Consider the following 25,353-nt stretch of genomic DNA (forward strand, 5'->3'; position numbering starts at 1 on the left):
GCCTCAGCCTTCCCTGGTTAGCCACGGGCCAGCTTTGTCCACCAGCGAAGGCCTGCAAGCCTCCCTCCCAGCCTTCCCCTCCCGTCCCACGGATCCCGCCTCCCTTTCGTCCTTTATTGTCAGCATTCTCGAAGTATAAAAGCCCCTGGGAAAGCTTCTCTTCTGGTTCCCTTGTTCTCCTTTCGGCTTCTCTCAAACAGCCCCCTCAGCACCCATGCAACTGGCCCAGCCCCCTCAGCACCCATGCAACTGGCCCGGCCCCCTCAGCACCCATGCACCCGGCCCAGCCCCCTCAGCACCCATGCACCCGGCCCAGCCCCCTCAGCACCCATGCACCCGGCCCAGCCCCCTCAGCACCCATGCACCCGGCCCAGCCCCCACAGCATTTTAAAGAAAACTTACTTGAAATGAAAAATTTCGAAAAGAATCTTTGATGTCTGCGGCAGCTGGGGCTAGGCCAGACCAAAGCCGTGAACTAGCAGCTCATCTGGGTTTACAGTTTGGAAAAGCCAGCATCTTAACCACATCAGACCTCCTAATCTGCGTACATGGTAATATCTCACCATTTATTCAGTCATTAAATGCCATATTGTAGCCTTTAGTATACCAAAATTTTGTTGCTCAATAGTACAAGTTCCCAAAAGAATTATCAACACAGAAAAGTTTTCATATTTAGTTTCCATTTGAAGGCTGATGAGATTTAAGGAAGCCTTTTTATATCATTTTTTATGATTACACTAAGAAGGAGAGACAGAAAGATCTTTTATCTACTGATTCACTCTCTAAACAACCTCTTCAGCCGGAGCTGAGCCAATCTGAAAACAGGAGCCAGGCGGTTTCTTCCAGGTCTCCCACACAGGTGCAGGTCCCAAGGCTTTGGGCCGTCCTCGACTGCTTTCCCAGGCCACAGGCAGGGAGCGGGACGGGAAGTGGAGAAGCTGGGACACAAAAAGGCAGCCCTATGGAATCCAATGTTACAAGGGGAGGATTAGCCAGTGAACCATCATGCTAGGTCTATTCTCTCACCATTTTTAATCAGCATTCAGCTGGAACTGATGGCCTTTGAATGGAAAAAGATTTTTTTTTTTAAAGTTTACAAGGTAGAAAGGAAGAATTAAAGTCCTCTAAGCACATAAGATGTGATTTTCTCAACAGAAAATCCAAAGGAGTCACAGTACACACACACAAAGCACTTCTAAACATTGGAGGTGAATCATACAAGTTTACAGATAAACATTGGACTCAGCCCACACTAAAAAAAAAGTGTTAAAAATTGATATGTGCCCAGCAGTGTGGCCTAGCAGCTAAAGTCCTCGCCTTGAATGTCCCGGGATCCCATATGGGCGCCGGTTCTAATTCCTGCGGCCCCCCTTCCCATCCAGCTCCCTGCTTGTGGCCTGGGAAGGCAGTCGAGGACGGCCCAAAGCCTTGGGACCCTGCACCCCCAGGGGAGACCTGGAGGAGGCTCCTGGTTCCCTGCTTCAGATCGGCGCAGTACCGGCCATTGCGCTCACTTGGGGAGTGAATCATCGGACGGAAGATCTTCCTCTCTGTCTCTCCTCCTCTCTGTATATCTGACTTTATAATAAAAATGAATAAATCTTTTTAAAAAATGATATATGCAAATTAAAAAACAACGCAATATACAAACATTCCAAGATCAAAATACTTGCATGCGAACTGAGAAAGATATGTGGGAAAATGTCGACTACACAGAGGGCCAGTGCAGTGACTGCCCCATGCTTTGACGGCCGCAGCCTAACTGCTGAGTCATGGCCTCTGTACCTCCCTGCTTGAGTGCTCCCCATGCAGAAACCGCTAACGGACATTGAGGGCTCAGTCTTTTGGGGGTGACCCTGGCTGATGCCACATGGTTCAAATAAACATTACTTTCTTTCTCACACCCCTGACATCTTGGGGCGCTACACTGCTTCCTCTGCTGGGCCTGGGTTGGAGGCACGCCACCTAGCGTTGGCAATCGAGAAGCGCACGCTCCTGCCAGCTATCCTGGGTCTCTTAGAGGGCAAGGTAGGCACCCGAGTATTGGGCTGGAGGAACATGCCATCCTTCCCACACATTTGGAGTAAGGCACATACAGGGTGGGTTCCTGACATCCTGCACGCCATGCTGGTAACTTGAATAAAAAGATTATCCCTTTGAACTGAGAAACATTCTGCGCCTGAATACAGTAAAGTAAATCGATCTTCCATGAAGCCTGTTCATTGTTCTGAGATGCAAATTTGGTTTGCTATCTGTTATTGGCCTTGACTTGTACCTTTTTCTGTTTGTGCCTATTGCCAGTCAGGATTATATGGAAGTACAGATCCCCGAAGGGTGGTGCTGCCAGGAACATTCCGATGAGGACCGAGGCTGGCAGAACAAGTCCTGGTGAATAGCACAGGTACTAGCAGTGGCGATGTGGTGGGGAGAGGGCCACTGGTCCAAGGCCCGCAGCCTGGAGACAAGATTGCCTGATCCTGATGCTTCTGCAGGATGAGCTCTCTTACGACAACACAGTCAGGTTTTTCTGTTTTGTACTGACAAAGGTCAAGTTTTATGCATCTCAGAAAACACTATGTGTTTCTGTCACATCTGCTGAATTTAGCCATTCCAAAAACTGAGTTCTGTCCTTGAGGCTTCCAGCTTTGAGAGTCCATGAAATTCTGAAATGATTGGATCAAACTGGAACCAATCCACACTCTGCCACAGGTATCGGAACGATGCCTTACTGTTGTCCCCCAAAAAAGAATTCCCCTGTCATGATGAGCACCCACAGCGGTAACCAATCTGTATCCCTAACAACAGTTGGAGGTCGATCCTATGGGAGAGAAAATGCTGACAAAATCACAAAGGAAGAGATGCCCAAGGCAGGTGTGTAAAAGATGACGAGGTCGGACTGGTACACTGGCCCAATTGGTTAATCATCCACCTCCAACAGTGGCATGCCTGTGGGAGTTGTTATAAAGGGCTTGGCTGCTCCCACCTTATAACATGGGAGAGCAGCAAAGGATGACCCAAACCCTTGGAACAACGCATACACCAGTGAGACCCAAAGCAGAATCCAGGCTCAGATTGGAACAACACAAGCCATTGAAGACACCTCGGGGGACAAGAGGATGAAGGATCTTCGTATCATTCTTTTTCTATAGAATTGTCTTTATAATAAAAAAAACATTGTGAAATAAATGAATACTAAAAACAAAATTACTTCTAAGGTGTGAAATTCATTTCATATTATAAATGAAGAGATGTTATTTTCCTAAAAGGTAATAGGTAATACATTAGGGGCATGGTTTCGGACAAGCTAAGATGGAGTATAGAAAGTGCATCACAGGTACTGCCCAGATGCCACACGGTGCCCATTGGTAAGTTTGGAGAATCTCGACCTTCACCGAGACAAGGGTCCCAGAGGGGAAAGGTCTGGAGACCTTGTTCTCTGGTGATCACCCAAATGCCCTCTTGATGAGAGAGGGCCAGAGGCCAAAACACTACGAGTGGCTCTCAAAGCCTACAGGTGCTTTCCAAACACCACGTGGAGTCCACACTCAGCTCTTGGTGTAGCTGAACAAGTGTATTGTTAGTGCCACGGCTGTTGAAGATCTTGGTCTAGCTCCTGGCCTTGACCCAAGTGAGAAAGCTAAGAGCCATCGTGTGAATGGAAGAAACCTGCTGAGTGGGGACAGGATGATCGTGGTGAAGAAGAGAGCTTGTGCTGCAGACCCCCACACCATCCCAGCCCCCAGGACCAGCCTGTGTCAGCACCAGGCAAAGGGGGCAAGGCCAACTGCGGAGAGGAACAAGGTGAATTTCCGGAACCAGGGGATGTTCCCTGAGTCAGGAGGGCTGACTCAGCCGACAGTGTGGTGTCCTTGTGGAAGGAGCCCGATGAGATGACAGAGAGACTCAAGGCTACAGGTGACGGGGCAGTGGTTAGGGGCGAGGAGCATCGTGCATGAGAGCAGCTGGGACCTGTTGGTGAGTCCCCAGAGAGGGTGAGGACGCATGCCAAGAAGTCATGTGCTGCAGGGGAGCCTGGCACTGGGGTGTTGCGCAGCCAGAAAGGAAGCGGGTACAAGGTGAAAGGGCAGGCCCTGCAGTGCACCCAGAGAGGCAGAAGAGGGCCTGAGTGCAGGGGCATGCGGGGGAGCCGTGCCTCTGCAGGGCACACGCACAGGGTCATCAACAGGTCAGGTGTGGGGGCTGACTCTGGCAGAAAGGCATGGGTGGCAAGTCTCGGGGAGGAGAGGTGAGGCATGGCCACGGCCCAGTCTTCCAGGATTCTAGGAAAAGAGGCAGCAGACATGGGAAAGCAAGTTCATGGTGAGGTGTACAGGGGCGCAGCTGCTGGGCCTGGCAGGTGGGCAATGTGCCCTGGGCATCCTGGGAGGGAGGGAATAGCTGTTGGCCTAATGGCCAAGTGTGTGCTGGGCAGAATCATGCTGGACTGCAACACCCATTGGTTGCAGTGGAAGAAAGGGCTGGAAACAGAACTGACCCAGCAACTGCAACCACCAGCTGACTGGTGTGATGGACTGTATTGGGCCCTGTACTTGTCAAACACACACAAAAATCTGGTCTAGGACACTTCAAAGTTTCTTTGGGGATCTCCCAATTTGAGCTGCCAGACTCAGAACTTATCCATGAAAAGACAGAGAACAGGACAAATCAATCAAGTACCCCAGCCACATGCTGGCGAGAAGAACTGGGCAAACAGAGACTCTGATGGACTATGACAATCAGTGGATTCTTCAATGACCTCATCCTGATTGGAATGGTGACATAGGCAGCAATTCAGAGCTGTCAAACTATCAAAACCACTTGAGCAAGACCCTCGGAGCATGCACCACATCAGGGATGGACCTGGGTGGGAGACATCAGGGATGGACCTGGGTGGGAGACATCAAGGATGGGTGGGAGACTGGGTGGTGCTTCTCCCTTTACCTCCCCGTTTTCCAGAGATACAGGAAAAAAATGTGGAAATACTCTTATCCACTTTCCTGTAGCCCTTCAACCTTATATATAAAAAAAGACTAGCCACTGCACTACAAAATGCGGCCTTACTGTGTGTTACTTCGTGTTACTTCTTACGCTGGGTCCTTCTAACGTAGCAGTAATGAATTTCCTTGGTGACCCTGTGAACTTTTCTTTCAAGGATTTGCACTATGTACCTTGAAATGACCCCACACACTCTGCCCAGTTGCTCTGCTCTAACTGCCCAATTCCTCTTCTGTCACTCAGTCGGACATTTCCTGCACCCCTTGGAATACCAGTCCTCAAGAATGAGCTGCTCACACTGCTGGTCCAAATTAGGTCTTTGCTATACTGTGACTCGGTGTTTCCTAAGTCCTCTAACAAGATTAGCATATTCTTTACAAATTTTTTTTTAACACAGCATTTATTTTAGCAGAGGACATACATATATATATTCCAAAAACAAGACATGACATAAAACAAAAAGATACAGCTATAATTCCTTCCAGTTATTTTCAAGAAATATTTTCATATTAATATTATAGATATTTGTTTTTGTGTAGTTCATATTACAGCAGTCTTTTTTTTTTTTTTTTAAGAAAAACTTCACAGGCCTGGCGCAGCGGTGGTGCAAGTGGTTAAGGTCCTCGCCTTACACGCCCGGGATCCCATTTGGGTTCCGGTTCTAACCCCAGCAGCCCCACTTCCCATCCAGCTCCCTGCTTGTGGCCCGGGAAAGCAGTCCAGGACAGCCCAAAGCTTTGGGACCCTGCACCCACGTGGGAGACCTGGAAGAGGCTCCTGGCTTTGGATCAGCATAGCATCAGCTGTTGTGCTCACTTGGGGAGTGAATCATCGGACTGAAGATATTCCTCTCTGTCTCTCCTCCTCTCTGTATATCCGCCTTTCCAATTAAAATAAAAATAAATCTTAAAAAAAAAAAAAGAAAAAAGAAAAACTTCACATAAGAAAGTGCTGTATGAATCACATTACAAACTAATTAGTGGGCCTATCATGTAAAATGCTACACTGAGTTATCATTCCCCAGAAATCTTTCAATAATCTCTGGAAGTCAACTATTGTTGGCATTTTATTGGGTATTGGGAGTCGAACTCACAGGCATTACTCCACAACATAATGATTTTGTCTCAAAAACAGATCTGAGCTTTTTCTGCAAAGAAAAGTGCCAATATTTAGTACTCTTGTACGAATGTGTCATGGGGACCCATTCTGACTGTATGGGGAATATATTTATTTGGCAGGCTTTCCCCAATTCTTCAGAACAAGTTTCAACATATCCAGTAAAGTGACAAATGCACATTTTTCCATACCTTGCTTTTATCCCATTTTTCCACTAAATGCACTCCCTTAAAATAATGTTGAAAAAGAATACAAGAGAAAGGAATCAACTCTGGCTGACAATATCCCAACTAATCACAGTCGTAGGGTTTCTCTTCTGAGTGAGTGGCCTGATGCCTAATAAGTTTAGAGCTGTTCATGAAAGCTTTCCCACACCGGCTGCAAGTAAATGGTTTCTCTCCTGTGTGAGTTCTTTGATGGACAATCAGTCGAGCACTCAAGCTGAATGTTTTTCCACACTGACCACACTCGTAGGGCTTTTCACCAGTATGAGTTCTCTGATGTTGGGTAAGACATGAACTCTGCCTGAAGGATTTGCCACACTGGTTGCACTCATAGGGTTTTTCTCCAGTGTGAGTTCGCTGATGTACAACAAGAACGTAACTCTGACTGAAGCACTTCCCACATTGATTACATTCATAAGGTTTTTCTCCAGTATGAGTTCTCTGGTGCATAATGAGGTGAGAGCTGCGGTTGAAAGACTTCCCACACTCACTACACTCGTAGGGCTTCTCTCCAGTGTGTGTTCTTTGATGGGCCACCAGCTGGGAGCTCCAACTGAAAGACTTGCCACACTGATTACACTCAAAGGGCTTTTCTCCTGAGTGAGTTCTCTGGTGAGCAACCAGCTTGTAGCTCTGACTAAAGCATTTGCCACATTGGTTGCACTCATAGGGCTTCTCCCCAGTGTGAATTCTCTGGTGTGCTATCAGCTTGTAGCTCTGGATGAAGGATTTGCCACATTGGTTGCACTCATAGGGCTTCTCCCCAGTGTGAGTTCTTTTGTGAGCTATCAGCTTGTAGCTCTGCCGGAAGGATTTCCCACACTGGCTGCACTCATAAGGTTTCTCTCCTGTGTGAGTCCTCTGGTGCACAACAAGGACGTAGCTCTGGCTGAAGGACTTCCCACACTGGTTACATCTGTAGGGTTTCTCTCCAGTGTGAGTTCTCTGATGTGAAACAAGGTGTGAGCTGCGGCTGAAGGATTTCCCACACTGGCTGCACTCATAAGGCTTCTCTCCTGTGTGAATCCTCTGATGTGCAATGAGATGCGAGCTCCAGCTGAAGGACTTACCACAGTGATGACACTCAAATGGTTTCTCTTCTGAATGATTTTTCACATTTGGAGCCAGAGATGAACTCTGAGAGATTTCACTGCATGTGTGCTGACTCTCATCACCAGGAAGCCCCAGCTGCTCCTTTGACATGCTCTGGTTCAAAACTTGCCCACATGCCTTCAAACTTAAGGTTTCTCCTGTCCCATGAATTTGTCCATGCCTGTTTGGAGGTATAGGGTGGCTAGGGGATGGAATGATGCTGCTAAAGCCATATGGTGTATCTACTGTTTGAGTTCTTGTAACTTGAATGAGGTGAATGCTCTCAGGAAGCTTTCCACACTCACTCTTCTCACATAGCTGCCCGTGGTTATGTGTCTTCTGATAACTGTTTACTGCAACATTCTGAGGTAATTTTTTATCATTTGATACATGTTTATGAAAATGGCTTCTTACAGGTATCAGTGGGAGTGATGGCGGACTGGGCTCCAGCCCACCCTCCTCAAGCTTCCCACCTTGGCAGACTGCGGTGTGAATAACAGCTTTCCTTTGAGTGATTGCCACTTCCTGCAAACGCCTCGCTTGCTTCTCCTTTTGCTTCTGCCGCTGGTCCTTATAGTCACAGACTTCTTCACCTGTAGGCACCCAAGGATCATCCCGCATCAACCTTTTTGTCTTCACTTCATCTGGCAGGCTCTGCTTTGAAATGCAGTCTCTTCTTCCAAGTACAATTGTCAAATCTGGAAAACAGCAAAGGAACACACCCTAGCCCCCAAAAAAGACATTAGAGTGGACACAGTGGGATGACTCAAAGTATGGGAAGAACATGTGAGTTCACTTTCTTCTACCTATATACACCTATAATCTGTATTGAGAAAGCAAAAGAATGGGCCGAAGCAGTAAGTAAGCACCGAACTATCACAGCACATCAGTATCACAGAGCATTAACATGGAACTATTTTAACAATAATCTTAGTTGAATAAATATGACTTTGAGTGCAAAGCACCTGCAAATTAAAAAAAAAAATCACTTATGGGGCCCGGCGCGGTGGTGCAGTGGTTAAGGTCCTCACCTTGCACACCCGGGATCTCATATGGGCGCTGGTTCTATCCCAGCAGCCCTGCTTCCCTTCCAGCTCCCCGCCTGTGGCCTAGGAAAGCAGTCGAGGACGGCTCAAAGCTTTGGGACCCTGCACCCACGTGGGAGACCCAAGGCTTTGTGACCCTGCACCCGCGTGGGAGACCCAGAAGAGGCTCCTGGCTTTGGATCGGCATAGCATCGGTCGTTGCGCTCAGTTGGGGAGTGAATTATCGGACGGAAGATCTTCCTCTCTGTCTCTCCTCTCTGTATATCCGCCTTTCCAATAAATAAATAATAAAAATAAATCTTAAAAAAAAATCACTTATGCAGAACCCCCAAACTCAACCCAGTACTGCAACCCATTTTAAACAAACAGAAGGTCCCTTCCACCCTCTTTAGCACTAGACATTGAAAATCACTGTAGAATATCATTCCAGGCTTTGGCCCTTTAGGAATGAAGATTAAACAAATTCAAGCCAAAGAAACCGAACTTCTTTTCTCCTGCTCTGAAGATATTCACTGGGGAATAAAAGCACCAACACAATCCATGTGTGATCCAAATCATTATGGCTGCTGAATCCTGTGGTAGTTACACAACACATGGGCATGCATCATTTCAGCAGAAGGCCCTTCACTGGGAGGGACGGTGTTCTTACCCAAAGAGACCAGGTCCTTGTGCTTGTCCAGGACGGTCTCTCTGTTTGCTGTCTCTTGCACAGGCCTCCAAGGGCCAGGCTGCTCCTGAGTGAAGTCTACCGTCATAACTTTGAAGCTTGGTCCCTGCTGCAACAAAACACACATCCCTACTCAGAGGGGCAGCATTTCTTCCAGCATTTGCCTTTGAAAAATGACTGGGAGCTTGCCTCTAACTCGTGGTGTCTGAAGGACCCCAGTCAACTCACATAGAAGTCTTCCAGTTAAGTCCCCAAGGCTTAGAAACCACACCTCTTCAAACCCCACGGTGGAACGCCAGGTAAAAACTGGTACAGGTGTTCTTTTTCTTTTCTTTTTGTCCAATTTAAAGAAAATGCTTATTCTTTTTGATTTTGAAGAAATTGGAGGAATAAGAATGGGTAAGAATTTTCTGCCAAAGGTCAGATGATAAGTATCTCAAGGCTCGCAGGCAACACAGTTTTTAATCGCAATGACTCAACTCTGCTGCTGTAGCAAAAAAAAGCAGGAAGGTAGATACACAAATGAGGGTGGTGGTAGTGCAATAAAAACTCACAGAAGCAGACTGTGAGATGATCCGGCCCACACAGATGACGAAGTATGAGCCCCAGCATAAGGCAGTGCTTACAGATCAAAAGCACCGGATTAAGAAGAAAAGGAGATGTGAGTTCTCTGACCTCTTACACAGGGCATGCATTTGGATTATTAAACAAATAGATGTCATCTGATAACCCATCTTGTAATAGTGAGTTTATTCCATTTCTGCTATTTAGGCTTAACCATAATCATCATCTCACTGGTTTGATAAATTAATTGTGATAATATATGACCTGACGCTAGCAGTTTACTAAACACACAACAAGGGCTAGCAGTTACTACGTCTGAGAATGCTAAATGAATAATGACAGCTAATATGACCTCCATCCTGCACAGTTCTACTTCTGTCCACTCTTGGACTCTGAGCAGACACTCACTGTCATGACCACCACGTAAACAGAATGTCTCAGGCTGCCTCCTGTAAGCACGACAGGGTCTGTTCTCAAGACCCCTGAGTGGGGGAGGATTAGCCAACCAAGCCAGTGAGTTTGGCCCTGCTTTATACTTTATGGCTGACTTCTTTTTCTCTACTAAAACCTTCCTACAGTCACTTAAAAAGTCAAGATTTTCCAATCCTCTTAAATAAAAGACCCTCAATCTCAAATTTTCTTGCAGCCTCACTCTCTTCAATTTTTCACATGATGACCAATCCGTTGGCAAAGCTGTCTCCTCATCCCCATCTTCTTGCTTTTCACTCCTGTCCCAGCTTGCTCACCACCCACCGGAAAGCCACACTTCTCAGTGAGGAGACTGCCCAACTCACCTGAGAAGTGACGGCCAGTGACCCGGCATCTTCTTCCTCAGCTTTGATGGGAACTTCCTGAGGAAGCAGAGGGTCCTAAGAAGGCAAACGGACAAGAGAGAGCAATCAGCGAGCTAAGTCACATCTCACGGCTAAGCCCATGGGAGCAGGCTGGGATCTGATATCACCCGTGTTCTCACAGATCCTACCCACCAATTCTGTTCTCTCCTACTGCTGAGGAGGACGGAAGCTGCAGACATGAGCCTGACGGTCTCCATGAATCTACTTGTAAGTCAGCGGTCACTATCCTTGAATGATCCTTTCTGACTACCCAGCAACGGCTACCTTATACCTGCTGGAGCAGCCCGCTCCATGGTGGACCTCCAGGGCCAGCCCAGCCACCAGATGAAGAAACCATCCTAGATACCATGCAGAACAGAAGAACTGTCTAGGGGGCGCTGTAGCGGCATGGAAGGTAAGCTGCCTGTGGCACCAGCTTCCCATACGGGTGCCAGTTTGCGTCCCAGCTGCTCTGTTTCTCATTCAGCTTCTTGCTACCAGCCTGGGAAAGCAGTGGAGGACAGCCCAAGTGCTAGGGCCCTGCACCTGTGTAGGAGCCCAGAAAGAAGCTCTTGCCTTCAGCAGACCCAGTTCCAACCATTTAGAGAGTAAACCAACAGAAGCTCTCTCAATTACTGGCGCTTGCTCAGTGTGTGTGTGTGTGTTTGTGTATTCCTCACTGGCTATAACTTAACTCTTAAAAAAAGAAATCGAAAGAAAAGAAAAAAGAAAAAAGAAAAGAGAGGAGAGGAGAGGAGAGAAGAGAAGAGAAAAGAAAGAAAAGAAAAGAAAAGAAAAGAAAAGAAAAGAAAAGAAAAGAAAAGAAAAGAAAAGAAAAGAAAAGAAAAGAAAAGAAAAGAAGAGAAGAAAAGAAAAGAAAAGTTGAACCTCAGACCCCACCTCAAGCCTTAAAAACTCAGCATTGGGCCCAGCGCGGTGGCACAAGTGGTTAAGGTCCTTGCCTTGCATGCCTGGGATACCATATGGGCGCTGGTTCTAATCCCAGCAGCCCCGCTTCCCATCCAGCTCCCTGCCTGTGGCCCGGGAAAGCAGTTGAGGACGGCCCAAGGCTTTGGGACCCTGCACCTGTGCGGGTGACCCTGAAGAGGCTCCTGGCTTCAGACAGGCATAGCATTGGCCGTTGGGCTCACTTGGGGAGTGAATCATCGGATGGAAGATTTTCCTCTCTGTCTCTCCTCTCTGTATATCTGCATTCCAATAAAAATAAAAACAAAACTCAGCATTAAAGAAATTAAAAAAAAAAAAAAAATTGACTGTCTAGGCTAGTTGCGTCTAAATTCCGAAATCACAGAATTATAACCAAATAAGGGTCTGGCATGATAGCCTAGTGACTAAATCCTCACCTTGCATGTGCTGGGATCCCATATGGGCACCAGTTCATATCCCTGCCACTCCATTTCACATCCAGCTTCAGCCTTAGGCCTGGCAAAGCAATAGAGGATGCCCCAAAGCCTTGGGACTCTGCATCTGCATTGGAAACCCAGAGGAATCTCCTGGCTCCTGGCTTTGGATCAGCTCAGCTCAAGCCATTGTGGCCACTTAGGGAGTGAGCCAGCGTAGGGAAGAGCTTTCTGTTTCTCCTCTCTGTAAATCGGACTTGACAACAAAAATAAACCTTTTTTTAAAAAAATAAGCAAATAAAATAGAATGCAGTGTGACCAAAGCCAGACTCATAAATCTACAAGCTAACTTCATAACAGATCCAAGCAAAAAGTCCTGTCAACAAAGACGCCATCAATTAGGATCCGCTGGCCCTAATCAACAATGCCAACGAATACGCGTGTTTAGATTTAAGATGCTTTTAGATTTTAGAATGTTTGCATATATAACGACGATAAATCTTGGGGCTTGGGACTCGTCTAAACTCAAAATTCATTCATGTCTCAAATATATCTGGCCAGGAGCCTTCTCCAAGTTTCTCATGTGGCAGCAGGGTCCCAAGGCTTGGGCCATCCTCCACTGTTTGTCCATCCCAAGCAGGAAAGTGGATGGGAAGTGCAACAGCCAGGATATGAACCGACACTCATATGGGAACTCAGCTTTTGCTAAAGGAGGATTAACCGAGTCAAGCATTAGGCCCATTTAAACTCTTTCAAGTAAGTCTTTTTAAATTGGAGTGTTTTGTTCTCCTCCCCGCGCAAGGAGAAGCCACACCCAGCGTCTCAACCATTCCAGGGTCCCCGATGTGGGGCATGCTCTGAGGGCACTGTTCAAGTGGTTTTAACAGTTCAACAGTTCTGAATTGCTGCCAATCTCGCCATTCCAAGCACAATGAAATCTCTCCAGAATCCACTGGCTGACACAGTCCACCTTAGTCTCCGTTTGCCCAGATTGTGACTACCAATATGTTGCTGGAGTAGCTGATCAATTTCTTCTGTCCTCCATCCTCTGCTGTGGTACCAGGTGTTCTCTGCAGGCTCCGATGTACTGCCACATCCTCCATGTGCACCAGGATATGCTGTCCACTGCTCCATCTAAGCCTCTGAGGCAGCTCAGCTTTGACACATGCACTCCATGGTCAGATCATGGAACCTGCACTTCTCTTAATGGTTGAGGTTCTGAGTTTAGCAGCTTGGTTGGGGAATCCCCAAAGAAACTCGTCTGAGGTGATCCCAGGCCAAATTCTTCTGTGTGCTTGCCAGTACAGGGTCCGGCTCAGTTCATCGCCTCAATCAGCTTATGCATATGCTGGTGGTTGCAATTTCTGGGTCAGTTCTGTTTCCACCCCTGTCTTCTACACAAACCAATGGATGTTACAGACTAGCCTGATCCTGCCCAACACCCACTTGGCCCTCATGCCTCATGCTACCCAGTGGGAGCTGCATCCTAGTCGGAGTGACCCACAATAACTCCCACCAGTCCCAACCCCTACCCTGGTTTCTGTGCTTGCCAGTATGTACAGCAGACTGGTTCAGTCTGTCCCACATCCCATTTAGCTCACATGCATGTCAGTGCACACACCTGCCAACAAGCACCACTCTCTGTCTAGCCCCTGTCCTGATTCTCATGCTCACCAGACGGAGTGGCAACCCAGGAGGGAGGTGCTCGCTATTTCTGTACTGGGCCCACTCCCGGATCATACACTCTCCAGGTGGTTCTGCAGGCTGACTTGAAAGAATTTGCTCCCCCCCTCCTAGCATCTGCTAGCTGATGCTCTGGCAGAGCCCTACCAACCCACACTCACTCTGACTTATGCTTGCACCAGTAGGAACAGTCAATCCAGCCTGGCTTTTCCCTGGTCCAGCTCACATGAGGCCTACAGGTGTTGTAGCCCTGCCTGGTCTGGTCTGCCCCCATCCCAACTCACGCTCTCCAGTGCGAGTGGTGATTCAGCAGGGCAGCCCTCTACATCCCTCTACTGGCTTTGCTGTTTCCCCTCCTGGATCTCATATGTGCTGGTTGGGTGCTGTGGACCAGTCTGACACGGCCCACCTGAGCTCTCTATGTGTTGTCATCAGAACTGAATGACCGGAGGAGACAAATTTCCCAACCACACTAGGGAGGCAGCCCCAAACTTCATTCTCAGAGCTTTGCATACAAAGCATGCCAACAGTGATCCCATGTGTCGGGGAGGTTCCCATGCACAGGCCTCCCACTGTGGAGCCCACGCAGATGGGAGACAGAGCCCACATCTCAAGTGAAAGGATCTGACACACAGGAGACCCTGAATTGTCTACATCAGTGGCTCAACAGGGCAGGAACCCAGTCCCCACCCTGTCTGATTCAGAACTCCTCCTGGGTGGAGGGTCCCTTTAGCTCTCCCACTCCTTCAGGCATACATCAGCCCCTGGAGACTAAAACCTTCTTCCCTGGCCCAGCTGCTTCCAAGTGCTTGAGGCACAACACCTCCTGGGTGGCTCCAACACCCACACAGGTTCTTCCTGGATTGGCTCACTGTATCACGGCTTTCTCTGGAAGTCAACCCTTCGGCCCTTGAGCCCTCTTCCTGCCTGAGCTCAAATCAAGTACCTGAACATCCTCTGATGAGCAAAATTCTTCTCAGAGCGGAGTGTGTGGTGACCACTCTCCAGGCGGCCTACAAGGACTGCTGCCTGCTGGCACTGGCACCCTTGTGTAAACCTTGCCCACATGGTGCCAGGGAGGATCTGTGTGGCCCAAAGAACACAGAGGGGGCGATGTTGTGTCACTTCAGTCTTAACTGTGTGTTGCAGGCTCCCTCAGGCTCCAGTCCTCTTTCTATACGGACGTCCCCTACTTCCTGTCCCCTGCTACCTCCATCCCACCCTTTCTGCTCAATGACTGACAGCACGTCGGGAGGGACCTCTGTTACGTGGAACTGAGGCTTCCTGTCCACAGCCACATGGATCCTCCAGGTAGCCAGAGCCTCCGCCGGCAGCCAGACTGAAGCCTCACAGGGTGCCAGCGTGCCGGGCACCCTCAGGACGCCCTCTCGGACCCTGCACCTCCAGAGGCTGAAAGTCAATGCCCACGTGGGTGCTTCAACTCCACCACTGCAGCCATTTAGGGAATGAACAAGCAGATGCAAGACTTTTCCTCTCTGTCTCTCCTTCTCTTTGTAAATCTGCCTTCCATATAAAAATAATTTAAATTAAAAAAAAAAAAAGATTCACAGAAAACACCCAGATTCACAGAAAACTCCCTGGGTTAAAGGAGAATACTAAAAGTAACATTAAAATGCATTCTTGTACCTATGGCTTTGACAAAGATGCGAATGCAAATTTATATTTACTTAATTTTCTCCAAAATCCTGCACAGGTACATGAGGAATCCTGAGAAACCACTCACAGCAGTGTCATGTGCATAAGGACTGCACGTGCACCTCCCACTGCCGTGAAACCCACCGAACCCGAGGGCTTGGGTGGACTCGCACTGGGACGTCACCGCCCACCCGACAGCCCACCCCAGGGGTGTACGGGACTGTCTGGACTCACACACACACCTCTCAACACCTTTCCGCATCCACATGAGCCCACATTAGCACCTCCGGCTTCCACTGCTGCCAGCACTCATCCTAGCATTCCTGGGCACCCACAGACCCCCCTGATCTGACGGTGAGACACCTGGTGCCCTGGCTTGGGTGCTGTGTGCCCGCCCCCAGCCGAGGAGCCTATGTTGGCAGCACGGCTCCAGGGAAGGGGGGTTTCAGAGCACATGCAGCCTTGAGGGGTGCAGCCTGATGGAAGCCTGGCAGAGGTCCTTACGCACCCTGAGGGGGCCTCTGCAAGGGTTCTAGGTCCTCCCCATGGCACCATGGGAGGTCCTCTCACGAGGACTGTTAGGGCCTGGATCAATGGCTTGAATAACTAATTCTCCCTGTTCAAGTGCCGGGATCCCATATGGGCACCAGCTTGTGTCCCAGCTGCTCCACTTCCCATCCAGCTTTCTGCCTGTGACCTGGGAAAGCAGTAGAGGACGACCCAAAGCCTTGGAACCCTGCACCCATGTGGGAGACTCAGAAGACGCTCCTGGCTTCAAATCAGCTCAGCATCAGCCTTTGTGGCCATTTGGAGAGTAAATAAGCGATGGACAACTTTTCTCTCTCCTTCTCTGTGTAAATCTGCCTTTCCAACAAAAATAAATCTTGGGCCCTGCACAGTAGCCTAGTAGCTAGAGTCCTTGCCTTGCATGAACTGATTACCATATGGATTCCAATTCTAATCCCAGTGGCCCCACTTCCCATCCAGCTCCCTTCTTGTGGCCTGGGAAGGCAGTCTAGGACAGCCTAAGGCCTTGGGACCCTGCAGCACCGAAGTGTGAGACCCAGAGGAAGCTTCTGGCTTCTCCTGGCTCCTGGCTTCCGACAGGCTCAACGTCACCTGTTGCGGCCACCTAGGGAGTGAATCATCAGACGGAAGATCTTCCTGTCTCCCCTCCTTTTTGTATATCTTTCTGATAAAAATTAATAAATCTTAACAAAAAACCTTAAAAAGTAAGCAAAAGCAAAAAAAAAAAAAAAAAACTGTTAGAAGAGCCTGAGCCTGGCCCCACCCCATCTCTCTGGCCTGCCCCACGGAGACACCATCCCTCCCCACTGCTCCTCCCACACCTGCTGCAGCCATCACAATCCACCATAAGGTGACACAGCCACAGGGACCCTCACCTGAACCTGTGCCGCACCAATCAGATTTTTGGTTTCAAAAATCAGTGAGCTGCTAGGCCACGGGCAGTCCACTTCCCATCCAGCTCCCTGCTTGTGGTCTAGGAAAGAAGTTGAGGATGGCCCAAAGCCTTGGGACCTTGCACCCGTGTGGGAGACCTGGAACAAGTTCCTGGCTCCTGGCTTCGGATCGGCGTAGCACCAGCCGTTGTGCTTACTTGGGGAGTGAATCATCAGACGGAAGATATTCCTCTCTGTCTCTCCTTGTTTCTGTATATCTGAGTTTCCAATAAAAATAAAACAATAAATCTTCAAAAAAAAAAATCAGTGAGCTAAATAAAACACCTCCTTTCATGGCTGGGCTGCCTCAAGTATTTCACAACAGCAAGAAAACACTGAGCAATACATCTGTGCGGGGAACCTTCTTCTGGCTGACCTGAGCAGGCCTCCTGCAAGTGTCTGCTGTCCCAGACACAGCCCCTCCTCCCGCCCCCAGGAAGCCGGTTCTGCAGAAGGGCCCTCCTCCCCAGCTTGTGGCTTTCCTTCCTGGTACCTCCACGCAGCCCTGTGTGCTGGCTCCTTGCACAGCTTGCACCTGCACAGCTCACATCATGCCTCCCCAAATGCCCTCCACAGCCACCTGGCTCTGTTACCCCACGAAGCTACCCTCATGTGGTAGCACAGCAAACGAGGCTGCACCCCCAACATGAGGACACATCTCCCTGATATGACTCAGACACCCCGTGCCTCCTGCCGTTGAGCTCAGGCAGCCCCTTCACACATCTTCTCCCCCAGCAGATACCCAACCAGCCCAGCCGCAGGATGGACGCTCTCTTCAACCCACTGACCAATGGATCTCCAGGTCAGGCTACGGCCTCGCCACGACCCTCTTCTCATCCCCAGTGGGCCTGCCCACCTACACGAGTCGCTTATTCCTTCTACCTGCTCTGCTTGCATGTGACAGGGGACTGTCCGGTGGGCACCTATCTCCTTCAACTTGGGCACTGAGATGCCCACCTCGCCCTGGTCAGCCTGGGACACCTCTGCCAGCTGGTGGCCCTCCTTGCAAGCACCTGCCAAGCCCCGCCTCACCTAACGGCTTTGGGACAGAATCAGTGAGGAAGGGGAAGGGAGGAAGGAGAAGGGAAGGCTCTCATTTAGTTTAAGTGGTTAAATGTTTTCAAAGAACATTTGCTATGGGAAAATGTTTGAAATTGCTGGCTTTTTAACCTAAAAATTCACTGTACAAAAATGTGAAAATAAGGGTGAGGAATGTTGAAAAATGACATATAACGTTGCTAACTGCTTAGTATATTTTCTACCCTATTTCCCACAAACATACAAACTACATTTCTGTTCTTTTTTTGTTGAGGGTTAATTTATTTTTATTGGAAATGCAGATATACACAGAAAAGGAGAGAGAGAAAGACCTTCCATCTGCTGTTCACTCCCCAAATGACTGTAACGGCCAGAGCTGAGCTGATCCGAAGCCAGGAGCCAGGAACTTCTTCCAAGTCTCCCACTTGGGTGCAGGGTCCCAAGGCTTTGGGCCGTCCTCTGCTGCTTTCCCAGGCCACAAGCAGGGAGCCGGAAGGGAAGCGGAGCAGCTGGAACTTGAACCAGCACTCACATGGGGTCCTAGTGCTTGAAGGGGAAAGATGAGCCAATCGAGTCAATTGAGTCACTGAACCAGGATCCCATATGTTCATTTTCAAAAGGTGTGATTTTCAAATGCTTTTTTCTTAATACAGACTGTAAGCATCTCTGATCCCAGTGAGAAAGCATCAGCCAACTGGCTGCAATGTCGCCAGTGAACGCTGCCCTCTCCCTTACCTCGGCTCATTCAGGTGTACTGGTCCCCTCTACTGAGCCACGAGCCGCTGCACATTTCAAAAACATGTACTGCTCACTCTCCAAAGAAGCCATGAACTGCTGGGGAGATCCAAACAGTACTCGGGGGTTTCTCAATCAGGACCCCAAATTCCTCTCAGGTGGAGTTCTCTCCGACAAGACCCAAGACCCATAGCAGAGATCCCTAAAATGTGTAGCACACAAGAGCCAGGAGCCTGTTGGCCGTGATGGACCACACAGCCACAGTGGCCAACCCCGGGGGCTGGACTGCCGGCCCTGCGTGGCAGCAGACCTGGGGTCGCTCTGGGCAGCGCAGCTCCACTCACCTGCACGGGGGCCTCCAGGGGCTTTTCTTCCTGCTCTTCCATGCTCTCCTCCAGGCAAGGCAGGTGCTGGGGTCGGGGGCTGTGTCGAGAAGGCAAGCCCTGAGCAACGCACACTCACGCAGGTCCTCACACACCTCACCGTGCCCCGACCCCCACCTGTACCACCAATCCCTGCAGGGGTCTCTGCTCCCTGGATGCATTGCCCATGGTAGGTGTGGAATTCTGTGCCAGCACGACGAATTCCACACCCTCCACTCAGACCAGGCCTCGGCCTTCCCAGACGCCCTGCCCGGCCTAGAGCCCATCACCCAAATCAGCAACATCTTTCAGTGTCTCCTTTAATTCTACTGGGTCCTGGGAACCCCCTCTCCCCAAAAACACCTGGCACACGAAGGTCTCTCCAGTGAGGACTCCTTGCCCACCTCCACCTGCAGTCCCAAGGGCAACAGCACGGCTCTGGGACGGAGAGCCCAGAATCCCAGTAACGGCCCAAGGCAGGAGGCCCACCATCAAGCTCCAGTCCCCGACTCCCGGCAATTGACTCGGTAATGACGTTATGCCTCCTGCTTTCTCCACCAACACTCCAGCACGGGCCTAGCCCAGTGGTACCCAGGCTCACCCCCGGACATCGAGCCCACACTGGCGGGCTCACGCAATCCCCACTCCTGAGACAACCATCTGTACCCCTCACTCCACACCTCACTCTGCCAGGGGTGCCTCGGGCACCCACAAGCCTCCATCCCTGTCCCTCTGCCTGAAGCCACAATCCCAGTACGTCTCATCGAAGGGCACTTGCAGCACGCAAGAACCTGGGCCCTTGCACCTCCTCCTGTCCACACCCCCAGGGGCACCTGGGTATCAGTCAACCTTAACCCCTTTCAGGTTCAATCAGAAGCACAGATTGCCCCTCGCCTCAGCCTAGAATCGGAGCCGCTCAAGTCAAGATGTAGAAACAGGTCAAGCGATACAGCACGCTGCCTGGTCCCAAGCCGGCTGGCTGCTGCAGCCTCGGCCTTCCCAACCCAGCACCTCCACCAACCCGCAACGATGCGGGGGTTCAGCACCAGCCTACCTGAGACCCAGGCTGACCAGTCCAGGCTGGGGCAGGTGCAAACAACGCTTTCCATGGTGTCTCCAACCTGCCAGATGACAGCCCTCGCTCATTATCACCTGGGGGGCTTACTGAAGTAGCACAGCCTCTCCCCGGGCAGGACCCTCGATTGCAGCCTGGTCTCTCCTGGCCAGAGGGTCCTCACGCTTCCCTCCCCGACACCTGCTCAAGGCCACGGGGATGGTGGCACAAACCCTTCTGTTAACCTGGACATCCTCAGGTGTCCCGTCTTTCACCATGGTGGGAGTCCTCAGGCCCCCAGGCCAAGGGCACAACCCACGCAGGATCGCAGGTCAAGCCACGGACCACACGCCGGCCTCGATATTTCCACTCGGAAACTGAGTCGCCCACTCAGCTCAAGCCATCGCTTCCAGCTTCCCGCCTAGGCCCTGCGCATGCGCGCGCCCGGCCTCCCTCGTCCCCGCACCTGGGCGTCGTCGGGCGTGCAAGCCAGGCTGGGCCTGTCGCCGCCTCACGGCTCTTCAGGAGAACCGAGTTCCCTTCCGGGATTCTGCGGCGCCACCACCTCGGCTTCAAGTACTTGCCCCGGCCGGCAAAGGAAGGGCCGCGGCGGCGAGTTGCCGGGGCGCAGCACAATGGTCGCGCTTCTAGCCGAACCAGGAAGTGCGCCGTTGCTCCGCAGGTCGGAACTACAATTCCCAGAACCCTCGCGGCGGAGAAAAGATTCCGGATCTTCCGGGACGGTTGGGGTCGGGATGCTGCCAGGCTGGGGAGGAATTTCGGAGCTGCGGTCCCGGCCCCGGAGATGTCAAGGCGGGGCGGGTTTCCCTGAAATCGGAATCGGGGTGAGGGCTGCACACTTGCCGAGGAAATCGGGAACCCTTTGGTTTCTGGGGTGCTGGAGAAGGCGGGTGTCGATCCTGGACCCCAGGATCCCAGACGGCCCCCCAGAAGCACCACTGCTAAACCCACTCCCACTCTTCACCCCTCATCACAAGGTTGAGCCTAGGCCTGGACCCCAGGAATTTTTCTAGAATATAAGGTGCTTCAGCGATAGTCGCCTTTCCCCCCTACCTGTTCTACTTGACCTCAAAACTCATGGTTTTACCCCTAGAAATCTTGGCAGTGGAGAATAGCCAGTGTGGCTGGCGGTATGACTCCTCCCAGACCCTATTAGTCCCTCCGAAAAAGCTCCTTTACCAATGAGCTGAAACATTTGCAACTCTGATCCACAGGGAATAGATGGCTTTTAATGATTGTGGCTTCTGAGTGATCATTTTGGATTCTTCCTAGCTCTTCGCCCTCCTTCCATTCCAGACCCCAAAAACCATTTGACAAGGGATTCAGAGTCCTCCGCCGAGCAGCGAGGTAGGGAGCTCAGGCAGCAGGAAGTACCCCATACCCAAGAGAGAGAGGCCGCCTTAGGCTTCCCTCCCCTGGTCCCCAGGGCTAAGATCAAGTGCTTGGGTCCCTGCGCCTGCCTGGAGACCCAGAAGAAGGTCTTGGCTCCTAACTTCGCATCAGTTCATCTCCAGCTGTTTGTGACCGCCTGGGAAGTGAACCAACACATGGAAGATATTTCTCTGTCTCCTCTCTGTAAATCTACCTTTCCAATAAAAACAAATATTTTAAGAAAAAAAGTACTCATGTGTACAATACGTATCAATATGTGTGCATGAACAAACATCTGCATATATGTAAAGTGATTCATCACATTGACATCTGGTGTATTGGGGGGGTAGGTGAGACTATAGCTTTCTGCAATTTCTATAAAAGCGTTAAATTATTTCAAACTATTTAAATACATAAATAGTGCCCGGCACAGTGGCCTAGTGGCTCAAGTCCTCGCCTTCAATGTGCGAGGATCCTATATGGGTAACAGTTCTAATCCCAGCAGCCCCGCTCCCCATCCACCTCCCTGCTTGTGGCCTGGGAAAACAGTCAAGGACAGCCCAAAGCCTTGAGAACCTGCAACCACATGAGAGACCAGGAAGAAGCTCCTGGATCCTGGTTTCAGATCAGCTCAGCTCTGACATTTGCTGGCACTTAAGGAGTAACTCATCAGACCGAAGATCTTCCTCTCTGTCTCTCCTCCTCTTTAGATATCTGACTAGCAATAAAAATAAAATAAATCTTAAAAATAAATAAATGAAAATGAAGCAGCAACCCTACAATTTAGAAGTAAAAGGAAACAAATATTTAATTATGTATATTGTTTTACTAAAACCAGAACAAATTCTGTTTGCTGAAGTTTTTGGAGGTAATTTTTTTTTTTTTAATTCAGAGTAGTGTCACACTGGAATTTTTAAAATTTTACTAATTTCTATCATTATTGTATCAGTTTATGAAATACTTCAATAGGCCGTAAAATTTCCCTTTCACCCTCTCCCTTCACTGAGTTCCCCTAAGTCATTGCTATAGTATAGTTCTTCCTATACAGTCCTATGTTCATGATTGCAGGCAGGGACAATGGCAGAGTCCAGCATCCTATTGTCAAGATCTAGCAAGCAGTTTCATTGGGAGTCCATCTTTGATGTGGGAGTAGAGATGCATACTGCATTGTATCCTTACGTCTGGATAGGATAATCTCCATTACACAGTTTCTATGCATCCCCATTCAATGAAAAGCCACAATACAAAATTAACAACAGAAAGAAAAAAGAAATTAACACCACCATGAAGTTCAATAACCTGCTACCGAATGACTAGTGTGTCGCTGAAGAGATGTCAAGGAACAGATGAAAATCATGCTGCTGTTTCATCTATGAGTCACTGAGGTATTTAATGAGAAGTGTTTTGAAACGGTGAAACTAAAAAAAAAAAAATCAAAAGATATTTTAATGGAATGTCCTTTGCTTTGCCTTTGGTTTTCGTGGGAACTAATCCTTTTCTCTGTCAGGAGAACATCTTTAATTATCCACTGTATGGCAGGTTTGGTGAAGCATATTCCTTTAATTTTTCTTTACTGTGGAAGAATTTTATTTCATTTTAAAAGACAAAGTAATGTTTTGTTGAGTACGTTATCCTGGCCTGACAATATTTCCTTTTAGAATTTGGAATGTGTTGCTCTATTCCCTTCTGACTTGTAGAGTTTCCGGTGAGAAGTCTCCGGTGAGGTTAATAGGCATTCTTTACATGTCAGTTGATTTTTTTCATATGCACACTTAGGATTTTTTCCTTATGTTTGATTGAAGAGAGCTTGATTTTCATGTGTCATGGTGAGGATTGCTTTTGGTCAACCCTGTTGCAAGTTCTGTGCCCTTGTGTAGTTGTTTTCCAATTCTTTCTCTGGGGAAATTTTCCCTTATTATTTCATTCAATGCACCTATTTCTGCACTTTCTGGACTTCCATTACTCCTTTTTTTAAAAAGCTTTTTTGTATAGCAAAGTCAGACTATATATATAGAGAGAGAGAAAGAGAGAGAGAGAGGAGGAGAGACAGAGAGGAAGATCTTCTATCCAGTGATTCATTCTCCAAGTGACTACAACGGCCTGTGCTGGGCCAATCCAAAGCCAAGAGCCAGGAACTTCCCCCAGGTCTCCCACACGGGTACAGGGTCCCAAGGCTTTGGGCTGTCCTCGACTGCTTTCCCAGGCCACAAGCAGAAAGCTAGATGGTAAGTGGGGCTGCCATGATTAGAACTGGCACCCATATGGGATCCCAGCATGTTCAAGGCGAGGACTTTAGCCTTAGACTACCATGCTAGGTCCCCCATAACTCTTATATTTGGCCTTTTAATAGTGTCTTTCAATTCTGTATACTATTTAAACTTGACCTGGCCTTGCTTCCAGATTTTTGTTGTTTCTCCCTGGTGACAGTAAATATCCTCTTATTTTGAGATTCTTTCTTCTGCCTCCTTCATTCTATTTTGGAGGCTCTCCACTGTACATTTAATTTACTCCACTGTATTTTTCATTTCTGTTATATCAGCTTTCATTGTATTCATCTTCTGTGTAACATATTAATTAATTCCTTGAACGCCTGCTTTATGTGCTTCTCATTGCTGATAAAAAGCATTATAACAAGTGTTTTGAATTCTATATCCCCCATTTTCTCGATGTATCCCTTAGTTAACTCTGAGGTTGGCAAAGGGTTTTGCTCCTTTGCAGGGGAATCTTCAGTAATATTCATTGCACCTTTGTCTCTTCTTTTGCTCTTGGTCATTGTAGTTCTGGTTATCGGATTCTTCTCCTTGGGGAATGTTTCTGTGTCACCCACAGGACTACCATTCAAGGTTAAGTGTACAATGAAAATGAAACCCAGTGAAGTGAAGCAAGTTGTATAATGTCCCTAAACATCAACTGTGACACTACGTGCCGACCTAAGAAGGCAGACAGACATTAGGAAGGATTATGTCCATCGAATCCTCACAAAACTCAGGCCTTGGCTATCACGTTAACACAGAAGCTCCTCTGTTTTCTCACGTGAGGAGAGAGAGTATGCACAGCCATGTCTTCTGGGAGTATCTGTTTTTACTTTAGCTGTTCAATGCATAGAATGAGGTATATGCAATCAAAGAGGAAAGAATTGAGGGACAAAAAACGAAGAGCAAAGTGAAGAAGTGAGAAAAGGCAGGAGAATGAAGGGCAGGAAAGCTGACCGGCGAGAAGTGATTGGAGTTTTCATACTCCAGGTGAGGGATGCCAGCACCAGGACGGGCTGGGCATCATCGACATGAGAAGCCGACTGGCTCCTACCTGGAAGGACAGCTGCACGGCTCTCCCCAGCATGGCCCCTTCTCCGAGTCTCTGCTTCTTTCCTCCAAAGCTTTTCTTCTGCTTCCAACTGGAACAACACATCTGATTTGAAGGGGAGATGCCCTAGGGAGAGATTATAAAGACACTCAATGTGAACACACACCTATGTTTTTGTCCAAATCCTATAACCCTCAGACCCTCTAAAGTCATCTTTTAAGAACCTTTTGATCATGAACTAGTCTAACTAGGCTATGGCCTATTTCACTGCATGCATGTATAGACATAGATCGAATTAGGTTTAACTAATGTCCGTTTTCATCACATTCCCAACACAGGACCCGCATGGAGGTCCTAGCTCCAAGTTTCACTGCAGGAATTGGGAAGGAAACTGGCAGGTGGAATTTCTCATTCATTCTCCCCCACGTCATCCCCTTTTTTCTTAATTATGTTTTACTTGAAAGGCAGATTTACAGAGAGAGAGAGATATCTTCCATCTGCTGGTTCACTCCCCAAATGGCAAAAAAAAAATGGCCAGAACTGAGCTCACCAGAAGCTGGGAACCAGGAGCTTCTTCCTGGTCTCCCATGTAAGTACAAGGACACATGGACTTAGGCCATCCTCTGTTGCTTTCACAGGACACAAACAAGGAGCTGGATGGGAAATGGGGCTGCCTGGACACAAACTGGTACCCATATGTGACGCTGGCGCTTGAAGGCAGAGGTTAGCCTTGTTGAGCCACCAGGTTATGTGGTGGAGGGTACAGGGCACA

The 25,353-nt window shown here is 49.0% G+C and overlaps 1 protein-coding gene across 5 annotated transcripts; it reads right to left on the minus strand.

The window, feature by feature from the left end:
* Window positions 1-5,154: 5,154 nt before the first annotated feature.
* On the minus strand, window positions 5,155-19,341 carry ZNF180 (zinc finger protein 180). Of its 5 annotated transcripts, none has more exons than XR_005883429.1 (5): window positions 18,471-18,883; window positions 10,499-10,573; window positions 9,123-9,246; window positions 5,931-8,125; window positions 5,155-5,575 (listed from the first exon to the last, which is right to left on the minus strand). XR_005883429.1 is itself a non-coding variant. In XM_040976186.1 (4 exons), exons 1-4 carry the CDS (start codon window positions 18,854-18,856, stop codon window positions 6,402-6,404), a joined length of 1,968 nt encoding a protein of 655 aa, XP_040832120.1. In that variant the 5' UTR covers window positions 18,857-19,341; the 3' UTR covers window positions 5,922-6,401. The 5 variants fall into 5 exon arrangements, 1 of the variants encoding a protein (XP_040832120.1); XR_005883430.1 differs by having other exon boundaries at window positions 5,931-8,150; XR_005883427.1 differs by having other exon boundaries at window positions 9,123-9,249.
* Between the last annotated feature and the right edge of the window lie 6,012 nt (window positions 19,342-25,353).

Source organism: Ochotona curzoniae, unplaced genomic scaffold, assembly GCF_017591425.1.
Source record: "Ochotona curzoniae isolate NIBS_2020 unplaced genomic scaffold, NIBS_Ocur_1.0 contig_2699, whole genome shotgun sequence".
Classification (NCBI taxonomy): domain Eukaryota; kingdom Metazoa; phylum Chordata; class Mammalia; order Lagomorpha; family Ochotonidae; genus Ochotona; species Ochotona curzoniae.